Source organism: Mesoplodon bidens, assembly GCF_964165515.1.
Source record: "Mesoplodon bidens genome assembly, chromosome: 13".
Taxonomy (NCBI): domain Eukaryota; kingdom Metazoa; phylum Chordata; class Mammalia; order Artiodactyla; family Ziphiidae; genus Mesoplodon; species Mesoplodon bidens.
Genome location: NC_138169.1, coordinates 31735912 through 31748241, shown reverse-complemented (window position 1 = coordinate 31748241; position 12330 = coordinate 31735912). Strand labels below are relative to the sequence as shown.

At 38.7% G+C, this 12330-nt stretch overlaps 1 protein-coding gene across 3 annotated transcripts in view; it reads left to right on the top strand.

Annotated features, from left to right (window-relative positions):
• PTPRM (protein tyrosine phosphatase receptor type M) overlaps window positions 1-12330 on the top strand; it is a 768668-nt gene that overhangs the window by 494549 nt on the left and 261789 nt on the right. For 2 of the 3 annotated variants that reach the window (XM_081252728.1, XM_081252729.1), the window contains exons 12-13: window positions 557-830; window positions 1845-1881. In XM_081252728.1, the coding sequence (XP_081108854.1) occupies window positions 557-830; window positions 1845-1881 (311 nt within the window). Of the gene's footprint in view, window positions 1-556; window positions 831-1844; window positions 1882-9604; window positions 9680-12330 lie in introns of all 3 variants that reach the window. The other variant, XM_081252730.1, reaches the window with a different exon arrangement.

The following is a 12330-nucleotide window of genomic DNA, read 5'->3' as shown; positions in this document are numbered from 1 at the left end:
TGAATATGGTGAAAGGCAAAGGAATAGAAGAAAATATGGCAAGTTACACCTTGGTTAACCCGAATCATCCCACATTGTATCTTGTGACTTGATAAAACTTCGCACATGATCATACAGATGTCACCGAAGAAAATATTACGTTGCCTTTTTTAATAAACTTACGGTTAATATTGATTGGTTCATTGACTAGGTAAACTGAGTTCATTTTCTACAAATTCATCTTCAGTTACATGTAAGAAGAACGTTACCTTGGTGTCCTGCTCACATAAACAGCAGAGATTGTTATATAAAAGCGTTTTAACTATGGTAAATTTTCTTTCCCTCAAGAAGTTGTCTTATTTGGGGGTGAGAGAGTTCTGTGCAAAAGCATTAAGCACTTTCCCTCTCTTTCATGGAGCAGGTGTTGAATCCGTGTCCATTAGGCACTAAGCACTTATTATTGGCTCTATCCAGTGTGTTCTTTATTTGGGGTGTTCTGTGGGTCTCCACAGTTGAAGACCATGGGGATCAACTCTGTTACCTGAAACTATCACTGATAATACTCTCTTTTTTCTAGTGTCTACCAAATAGTTGTCGAGGAAGAGCGTCCTCGAAGAGCTAAAAAGACAACAGAAATCTTAAAATGCTACCCAGTGCCCATCCACTTCCAGAATGCTTCTCTACTGAACTCCCAGTACTACTTCGCTGCTGAATTCCCAGCCAACAGCCTCCAATCGGCTCAGCCTTTTACTATTGGTGATAATAAGACGTACAGTGGATACTGGAACACCCCTCTCCTTCCCCATAAAAGCTACAGAATTTATTTCCAAGCTGCTAGCAGAGCCAACGGGGTAAGTTTTATAAACGGCTGTTTACTTAGGCCGTTCAGTGCTATCAATGCGAACACAGTCAGATCACCTAAGGTAGCCATAAGAAGGAAAGTCATGCTTTTGTGTGCTTTTACTTGGAATAAGTGTGTTTTATTCTCTCTTTTTAAAATTATTTTCACCTGGAGAAATTCATGGGAAGAAATGCATATATTCATATTTGTTTGGGTAGGAAGAATATATTGTCAACATGATGGTTTTTATTTTCAGTTCTTACTTGTTACCAAAAGTTGGCTAGTAATTCTGCTTAGCCTACTATTTTACAGGGAAATAGTACAGCTCTAACACGTACATTCAGCTCATTTACAATTTTGTGAGATTCACAGCATCTGTCTTTTCAGCATATTCTGTCCCATTTCTTTGGTTGCACAAGAGTTTATGCTTCCTATAGCTGGGACTAAATTAGTTATCTTTCTTTTTTTTTTTTAAGAGAAAACAGCTTTGGAAAGATGAGATAGAAACAAAATAAAAACTATCAAGTTTTTTTTGAATTTTTTTCCCTTTCCTGTTCAGACCAACCCAGAGCTCTGATGAGATAGGAAAGTCTCCTTAGAAGGAAGGGCAAATTTTCCAGATACGACAGTGGTTTCCTCCTTCACAGCGTGGGTCTCGGTACCATCATTGCCCTTGGCCAGTGAGAAGGGGGGGAAATCAGGGGCACAGGTTTTGCCCACGAGTGTCTGCACAGGGAGCCAGTGAGGGTCCGGAGGAGGAAGCCAGGGGGGCCACCTGGCAGAGGCGTTCTGTGTGTAACTCCAGGCTCGCCACCTGCTCCCGGTGTGCCCACCAGCACCACCGCCAGCACTGGAGCCGGAAAATGTATCAGAGTGCAGTCCAAGTGCTAATCACTATGTGGTTGATGCCACGCTTGGAACAATGAGAACCTCCCTTATCCGTATTTAAAGAGAACTGCAGAGATTTTATTTGTTTCACATAAAACATGAATAGTGATTTTTTTCCCCTCTTTATTTAACACAGGAAACCAAAATAGACTGTGTTCAAGTGGCCACAAAAGGTAGGTTGAAATTGTGCGAAGCTCTGCTGGCTTCTGTCCTTTACGAGTTTAGATGGTGTTTCCGAACTTCTTGAAATGTTCATGTCATTGAAATCAGTGTGGGGGGGGATGTGTGCTCCCAGGTGTGTGCTAGGATTGTAGGCCAGTTAAATTTGACTGTGTTTCACACAGGTATTTTTTTTTTTAATGAGAAGTCACATTGCTGTGTTTCAAAGCAGTTTTCAATGGTTATCTTTTTAAAACTTCTATTAAAATAGAATTAATTTTTATATGATCTCGTTTATACTGTGGTATAAACCACAGTACCCTGCATAGTAATACTGTGTCTAATGAACGTTCAGATGCACAATAGTAAAATACCTCCTGCTGTTTTAAAGCAATTATCTAGTTATAATAGAGCTGTAGAGTCTGCGTGGGCTTTTTTCACTGGGGATGTATGTCTCTTTGAACCCAAGAACCAGGTGATGTTATTGTGGACCTTCTGTTTCCCAGGCCTGGTTACAATCCTGAGAAAATGTGATGGAGGATGAAAGGTAGATTAGGATGAACCAGCGTAAGCTCACCACACAGGGCCTCCTAAAGAAGAGAGTGCAGCTGTGTGTGTGTGTGTGTGTGTGTGTGTGTGTGTACACATACTGTAACACATCTCGTCAACCTCACAGTGTGCTTTTACCATCCCACGTGGAAGTATTTGAGAAAATGCCACGAGAAACATCCGATGCTGCAGGAAAACAAAGCAGTATACGTTAACACTTGTAGTTAAACGCACTCTTTCAGTTCAGTAGAGGAACCATGAGGACAGGGAGGAAGTGCTGTGAGATTGAATTTGGGAAGGACGGCAAGAAGGCAGAAAGCACCAGATTTCGTCAGCTCATAGGGAGTCACTTGACAAGTTCTGCTGGATGAACGTATCTTGTTTTTGCTGTTTAACGTTCAGGCAGCTTAGTTTGAATATATCATGGGTGCCCATCGGCATTTTCAAAATTCTCATTGAATTCTTATTTCCTGAAGAAACATGACCTTTTTATTCCATTCACTTGACAAACATTTCTTGGTTTCATGTTATGTGCCAGGCCTTGTGGGAGGTACTCACCTTACTTGTATTTTGTTTGTCCTCATGGGCTCATAGCTCTATTTCCAAGAATCTCCTTATATTGATTTTAAAACACTCAATTCTTTATATCATATTGTACCTGATTAAGAGCCTTTATTTGTAGGGATAAATTAATAAAAAATGAGATTACAGATATTGATGTGTTTTCTAAACTGTAATTTGCTGTTTACCATTAATTATCACAGTATTATAAGGCCTTTGAATGAGGTGTCAACATTCTCAGGCCTCCGATCATGGCCCATGCTCGGATTGCTTTATTGAATTCTGCTGACCCTTGAGGTCTCAACAAAAAACCCAGTTCCAGAGTGCCTGATTCATAATGCCTTGCGTTTCACATCACAGCTGAAAGTTAAAATTACTTTCGTATGTATGTTCTCATTTATTTCTTCTAAATTACTGTGAGAAAGGAGACATGTATTGCTATTTTTATTTTTGAGATGAAGAAAATGCACTATTTGGGGAGATGAATTGACTTGCCAAGGTCACTCAGCTAATAATCTGTGTGTCAAGGCTTGATCCCAAGCGTTTGGCCTCCTACACCAGTGTTTCCCTGTATCTCATGGCTTTTCACCCAGCAGAACCTCTGGCCAATCATAGTTCTGCAGCATATAAGTATCTGTCCTCCTTTTTATTAGAACTGAGTCACTGCCCAGTTGACTCTGGAAACAACAGAATATCTGCCATCCTGTTCATGTGCAGAGTTAAATAATTATATAAACAACACTAGTAAATATGGAAATGTGATGTTTGCTGTTTTCACAATAGATTGAATTAGATGGTGATTTGGATCGTTTTCTTCTATCATCAGCTAGATTTAATCAATATTGTAATTTGTTTTTCAATTCACCAAAGGATGATTAGGCAATCAGATGACCTGATTGACTAAATATTTCTCTGCTCATATTTTCTGAGTCATTTGCAAACATTTACACAGCAACAAACTCTATCCAACCAAATAACATTTTGGGGGGGAAGAGGGAAACAAATTTTAATTTTCATTGCCTTACTTTGTCATTCCTATTCATAAAATCACAGCACAGGAGGGAACCTCGGGAGATAGTCTCCTGCTGGGTGAAAACTACTGTGTTTGGTACCATTTTATTTCATGAATTTCTATATGTACAGGTTCAGCAACCTTCCTTTATAGCACCGTATAATGTTTCATCACCTTTATAATCAGATAATTTTTTTGCTTATTCATACTAAAATTGATTTTGCAATGAAGGAAGCCATTCCATCTTGATGACTTCATCAAAACAGAGAAATTGGCAGGTCTGACAGTGTTACTGGTACCATATCATAAAGATGTTTGAAATTTAAAAGAGTTCAAGCATCTTGACTGTTTTTGCCACTTAGTGCTGACAATATAGTGGCTTAATTGAATTCTCGGACACGAAACCACTTTCCTGAGCAGCATTTTGAATTTACAAAGATTTCAGTGTTCTCATGAAACAATTGTTGACAGATATCTTTATAGAGAAAGTATGGAGGTGGATTTTTTTCCACAAGGAACTAATTTGTAATTTCAAACATGGATATGTCTCTTAAAGATATATTTCATGCTAGTTATAAATTTAATGTAGTGATTATTTTAATCATATTCCAAGGGTACATTTTGATTCTAATCATCTCAAATATAAAGCCTCATAAAAAATTGGACACCAGAAAATACCTAAGGTGGGTCATTACGTATCTCCATATGTTGGGGGATTGCCTGTGTTTTTATGTATCCTCCTTTAATTTATATACCTAGATTCATCATAAGTATATATGGTTAGCTATAGGCAAACTCACCCCAGACTATTCTATCTCTTGAGCTAAAAAGACACCATACGGGACTTCCCTGGTGGCGCGGTGGTTAAGAATCTGCCTGCCAATGCAGGGGATACAGGTTCGAGCCCTGGTCTGGGAAGATCCCACATGCCACGGAGCAACTAAGCCCGTGTGCCACAGGTACTGAGCCTGCACTCTAGAGCCCGTGAGCCACAACTACTGAGCTGCAAGCCACAGCTACCAAAGCCTGCGTGCCTAGAGCCCGTGCTCTGCAACAAGAGAAGCCACTGCAATGAGAAGCCCATGCACCGCAACGAAGAGCAGCCCCCGCTCGCCGCAGCTAGAGAAAGCCCACACGCAACAGTGAAAACCCAATGCAGCCAAAAATAAAATAAATAAATAAATTTATAAAAATTAACTAAATAAGTAAATTAAATTATAAAAATAAAAAAAGAAAGATACCATACGATGACAATATACTTGATGTTTTGGGGTTACCCTCCCAACAGGATTCTTTTTCATCTTTATGGTGGAGTACATAGAATGGCTTTTAGCTATTTTTAGATTCTCCTAATTTTTATTTTTATTTTTAATCACATTCACATTTTTATAGTTGAATTCTGTTTAACACCACTTGATCCAGCTGTGTCTTAGCAATGCTTGTATATGTTTTCCTTAACTTTCACATACCTTATGGCTGCCTATGATAACTAGTAGGGTGGAAACTCTTTTCTGCTAGTTCTGCTAGTTTCTGCAACAAAGAATTTGTTGGTGATCAATTCTAAACTGACAGGAAACTTTTACTTTCACTTAAAAGTAAAAATCCGTCTCGTTAGTAAATTAGATTTCTTGTATTAAATGAGGTATAGTCATTCTAATTGATATAATAATTAGTTTAAACTGTATACTTTGCATTAATCTCCCATAAAATAATTTTTTCCATGACACGATGCCAGCTATGTTTCTCCTCAACAATATAGCCATTTGGGAGCTTTCTTATTATACATTTATTTAAAAAAAAATATTTGAGGACACACATAGATCAAAAGTGAGGGGATGGAAAAAAATATTTCATGCAAACGGAAATGACAATAAACCAGGGGTCACAATACTCATATCAGACAAAACAGGCTCTAAAACAAAGGCCATAAAGAAAGATAAAGAAGGACAGTACATAATGATAAAAGAATCAGTACAAGAAGAGGATATTACACTTGTCAACATACATGTACCCAGTATAGCAGCACCCAAATACATAAAACAAATACTAACAGACATAAATGGAGAAATGGGTGGGAATACATAATAGTAGGAGACTTTAACACCCCACTCACATCAATGGACAGATCTGGACAGAAAATCAGTAAGGCAACAGAGATCCTAAATGATACAATAGAACAGTTAGAGTTAATTGATATTTTCAGGACATTACATCCAAAAAAAACCAGAATACACATTCTTTTCAAGTGCATATGGAACATTCTCTAGGATTGACCACATACAAGGGCACAAAACAAGCCTCAACAAATTTAAGAGGATAAAAAAATTTTAAGGGCCTCCCTGGTGGCGCAGTGGTTGAGAGTCCGCCTGCCGATGCAGGGGATACGGGTTCGTGCCCCGGTCTGGGAGGATCCCATATGCCGCGGAGCGGCTGGGCCCGTGAGCCATGGCCGCTGGGCCTGCGCATCCGGAGCCTGTGCTCCGCAACGGGAGAGGCCACAACAGTGAGAGGCCCGCATACCGCAAAAAGAAAAAAAAAAAAAAAAAAAAAAAAATTTTAAGTGCCTATTATGTTAGGCATAGTGTAATCTTTAAAACTTCCAAACATAGATACATAAATATATCACTTTTTAAATTTTGAGGATTTCGAGTTCATAAAAGTTTTGAGGTTTTTGTTTGTTTCTTTGTTTTTAGTGTATGGGGGGGATGTCATATGTATTAACTTATTCCTCTCCTTGCTGTGATTTGACTAACAGCAGTATAGCTAGAAATCAAGACAAAAACTGCATGAAAACTACATGCTAAATTATTTTCAGAAGTATTATAGTAGTCAGATATAAACCTTAAAGAAAAAGAAAACAAAACCATTATTCTAATGTCATATTTTAAAGTGAATTTTCTGTGCAAAAATGCTCCACTGTTTTTAAGTGTAGTCTTTTATTTAACGTACATTTGTATGGCAGTGTGCTTTGCTGGGAGACCTTCAGGAAACTTTGAAGGATTTCTATTGTTCTGATACAATTTCTAACTATATTCAGAAATGTGAATGTTTCTTTTTTTAATCACTAGGCTCTTTGAGAAGTTTCTCTACACTGTTTTTCTGTTCATTGTTTTGTTCAAAGAAACGCCATCCTTTCTAGGCCACAGTGGTACAAAATGAAAGTACACTGATAAAAAGAACTGAAAAGAATGTCGAGATGTAAAGCTAATTAAGATTCCTTTTAATTACTCATATTCAACACACAAATTATATAGTAAGGCCGCTCATATATGCTAATCTGCTATCATTTAGCTATGGGTTTAGAAATAGAAACGTAAATATGATATGCATTTGCCACTCTGCATTTTGTAGAGAAAATATTTCCTTTTCTCGACCTGATAGTCTCCATAATGTATATCATGAGTGCATTAAGGCCCCTGAGAAGTTCCTAAGGAAAGGAAACCTGTTTAACTTTGTTCAGCCCTACAGTTTCTAAATTTATTTGACCCAAACTCATTTTTCAAGGAGCCCAAGAGTCATATAAAACCCAGTTTGGTAAATACTGGGTCTTCAAATTCCAGAAGATACCACCACCTGTAACTGAAACGGCAGGTTAGGAGCCAATACACCAGGTGTGATGTTTACTCTCCTGTGCGCACCTTTGTACCTAAAGGAGACCCTAAGCTTATCAGCACCAGATGCCATCTTTAAAGCCTAGGAATTTAGCGATATTCTCTTTCATAATGCATTCTTTTGATATTTTAAGACATAGTGCAGCAAGTTGTTCTGTAAAGGGCAGATGATAAATATCTTAGGCTTCCTGACCCACACTGTCTCCATCAGAGCCCCTCAGCCCTGCCTTTGCTGTGGAAGGGCAGCCATCATCATGGGTGAACAATGAACATGACTCTGCCAATAAAACTTTATTTGCAAAAGCATGTAGTGGGCCAGCTGACCCTTATTTTACAGTAATTTGTAACAAAATCACGTTTTTTCCTTGTAACTGAGAATAATTGTCACAAAGGAACACTTTACAAGGCAGACCACAGAGATCAGATAGAAACCTTTCCTGATCCCTGTCATGGACTTTTCCATTTGAGTTTTGAGCCTCAGTTTGTAACTTGTCTTCCTTTGAGTTGTGAATACAGGGCTGCCTGACATAACTCTTTTCAAATATCTTTTTGTTCATATTGTTTACCAATTTCAGTATGGGATAGATGTTCTATTTTTATAGAAACAATGTAATTTTTCTCAGATGTAGAGTAGGTCAAATTTTCCTGTAAGTAATAGAAAACTGCACAGGAATGTTGGTTGAACAACAGTATCTATGACCAAGCAAGTGTTCTGTGCATAAACTTGGAATTGGTACCAACTTTGTCACGAGTCTTAGAAATAACATTTTACTGTTTACAATTTATTATGCTATTTTGCATACTGTGTCACACCAAGAAAATTATCTTTGTGATATCTTGGGAGTTCTCCATTCTCTGTCCAAACTGTTAGTTTATTCATCTCACTGAGCAAAACTAAAAAGTTTTCATTAGTAACACGTGAAAGATGATGATACCACTTTTAAACCCAGTTGCCTCTGTTGTCTGGTTACAAGGAGCAACACTCTTTGGACAGTGCAAAGGGATATTTCAAACTATTATGTACCAGCAGTTTTGGGTTTAATTGTCTGCAGATGGTAGATGATCTATTTTCCTTACTTGTTGCCACATTTCTGATAGCACCCAGGCTGTTCCATGTAAATTAGTCATCTTTCATGTAAGCCTGTCCTTAGTTTTCCAATATTTTTTCTTTGCATCATTTTCCAGCTGTATCGTGTTAGAACTGACATTTTAATTTTCTCTCTCTTTTTTTTTTCAATATCTGTGTGTCATGAATGTTAACCATTTAAACTCAACTGCTGAGCTGTTCAGGCAAACCAAGAAGCCCGCCTGGTCTGCTTCAAGAATCTTAATCATTTCTCTGGTCACATGTTAACCATGACAACTATAGCAAAGGCAATGATTAGTCTTTTTTTTTTAACTGATGTTTTGAGATGCATTTTTTTTTCATTCCCTGAATGTGACAAAATTAAGTTCCTAAATGGAAATTCTCTACAGGAAATTTAGTTATCAGAGAAATGTCTTTACATAAAAATGTTTTTAGTGAAGGAAGATAATATTCTTCACAAAGGTGATTTTAGCAAGAAGAGAAAATATTGTGACTTAAGCAGAAGAATTTTAAATAACCTATTACATGTTGAAAGCTTCAAGTTTGGCTCATCAGAATTAGCAATGAATCTTTCTACCCCCTTCTCAGGAGCAGTTGAAAACACTATTCCATCTAGATCCTTGTTTTTTGCTTTTTTATTCCCCCTTTAGTCAATCTATCCACAGCCTCAGCCCAACCTTGCAACTGTGTCATGGTTAGAAATCCAACTGCCTGATGAAAGCCTGATTAAGGGAAACAAACTCAGAAAATTCAACGGCTCGCTGTGGTTGTTTTCCTTTTTCCTTCTCTTTTTGTTGTTGCTGGAAGAAAGTTGAGATGATGTGATATGCGGATGGAGATTCTCCTTGCTAGCCTAGCTTCAGTCTGGCTTTTTCTTCCCTCATGCATGCTGACCTGGGAATCTTCCTTTGCCATAGCTGCGATAATCGTGACTCAGCTTACGACACCTCACATTCGCATCGCCCCTGCTGCAGGCGACGACCAGCTGACAGGTCAGACCTTCAAGTATAGATGAGTCATCTTGCCCATTTCCTGCTCATTTTTCTCAGCTTCGTTTCCCCTCTACATCTCCTCCTTCGCTTTAAGGCTTGTTGACAATGTCTCCGACTCTCGGTACAGACCTGTGCCCGCGTTAAATTAAGTGGTGTGCTCGGCCTCTTCTGTGTGCACATGTATACCCCTGCATTCAGCACAGCCCCGCTGCATGATCCCATTGTCTGTGTGTCTGTCGGTATGTTCCTTTCTAGCCTAATGTTATACAGAATGAAATTTGCTGGATTTGCAATGGCAATGCCATCCAAGAGGATTTCAATCAAAACACATAAAGATGTTTTCCCAGTTATCCAAATTAATCCAGAAAGGCGTCGAGATCTGAGCGTGAGAGGTTTATTTTCACCTTGTAGGGTCTAGTTTGTGCACGCATTTAGCAATCCACAGGCCCGTCTGCCAGTGTTGATAAGTGAAGCCACCCAAAGATGTTTGGGGTGACGCTGTTCAAACAGCTTTTCAAATTCCTAAAACTGAAGCAGAGCTGACTACATTCCTTATAGATCCTTGTTTCAAAGCACACTGTTTACAGCAAGCAGAGGCGCATCTGCAAGTCAAATGCACTGAATAATTTAGGGAAGTTTTTAAAACTTTGAATGGCTATGAGTCGTGGAATTGAACTGTGTGCGTCTTTATACCAAGAGAAGTTAGCTTGTCCATTTGAACTGCCTCTAAAGGTATATGGACAAACGTATAAACTTATATAGGAAAAGAATCCAGTACATTACTGCATATATCAAAGGTGAGTTGTTAGAGAATGCCAGAAGACCAGCTTTGGTCCTGCAAGAGAAGCAAGCCATTGTCAAGGTTCCTAACACAGTCACAGGAACAGGACTCAAGTTCTGCTTTCAGAGGCATCCCCAATATGGTAGTTTGTTGCATGAGTTATAGGCATGAGGAAGCCAAGTAAGAAACATGCAACTGCATTCCATAGAATTTCCACTCCTGCAACTGTTTTGTGTGTATGAGATTAAGGCATATACCCTAACATTTGAGAAAAAAAAGTAAAGCTTAACTCATAGTAAGAATTCATGAATGTTTAAGTTGTTCCGTGAGCTTATTATTTTGGAATATAAAGCAGCTGAGACTCAGGAAAATTATAGACTGCTTTTTCTAAGGTAAAGAACTGTAGGATAATTTTACTTCTTTCTCAGCTGGAATTCCATACATATTTTCAGCCCTCTGTTTCAGGGCCTAAAAGCTATAAACTTATTACTAACAGTTCTGCCTTTGCTTTCAAGTTTCTTTTAAGCATATTTCTTTTACTGGTTGAAGTTCGGTTGTTGCAGACAGTCTCTTATCCTGAACTTCTGATGTGTTCCTCCCAACAGTTGAAGTACTCAAGGGATCGTGTCTTTATTTACCTAAGTCCTCTCCTCTAAAACCTTTACGTCTCAGGCCTGGCCCATGCACTCTGCATAGGGTTCTGTGTCCACCTTGAAGGTAATCTGGGATCTTCAGCAAGTCTGACCCCTGCCCCATTACGTCTGAGCTGGTACCAGTCTTGTCAGCAAACATTAAAAATAGGAGGTTGACCTCACTCTCATAAAATGAGTACTTGTAGGGAATATAATTAAATAGCCCCTTTTGAGACTTTCCCCATAACCCACTGCCTTCAAATTCAGCACGTGGTTTACTAGGAATAAAGTAAGAGAAACTTCTGAATATAGTGTTCTCTCTAAAACTCTCATGATTAAGAAGACATCTCATAAATCAGCCTCCTTCCCAAAGCTTTCAGATCCATTGTACCTTGTTATTTTGTAACTAGTCTGCGGAATACGCATACATAGCTGAAGTATGCGGCGGCTGTCTTCTAAGGGCTGCAGGTGATCACCATCATTTACTTTGGTTTATTAGGGATGAAATGATAGAGTGTTAGAATAAGCCTCAAAAGCCAGTACAAAACTACTCCTGTCTTTCTTTTTCAGTATTTCCTGCTGCTGTTAGTGATGGTTACTCTAACCCAGATAAATTCAAGCTCAAGTAATATTTCTTTTGTATTTTCTGTTTGCATCAGCCATCCACTTGGATAGCAGTAACACTGTCTTTTTTAAATAGATTTATTCCTGAGTTGTACTGCAAGCATGAGACTTCATTCATTCAATCGCTGATTGACATTTAGCACCTTCTGATTGAGCACTGATTGAGCACCTTCTGTGTGCCAGTTCAAGGGCTACTAACTCTCATAAATACGTTTACTTTATGTGGTTGCCCAGACTCTTGGCATCAGACATATTTGCATGAGTGACACCAAAACCTAAATGCACACATGCTCTTATGAAAAATGACCATCATGCTTGTCATTTCATAGTTGAGAAGAGACAACAGCTTTGTAACAATGGGGGGAAAGGACGTGTATTTCAAAATCTTTCTCTTCGTGTCGAGTTGCTTAGAAAATGGTCAGTGGGACAGTTCTGAACATTTAACATCTGTGACCCACTGTTTACTAGATCAACACAGGCCCTTCTGGAAGCCAACAGGAAATCACGAGGGACGCATTCTGAATGCCTAGCAATTTTCTGGTCCGTTTTGTTTTAATTGTGCTGACATCTTGCCCCTACAAATGCTATTGGAAGCTGTACTTAGAGGAAACTTT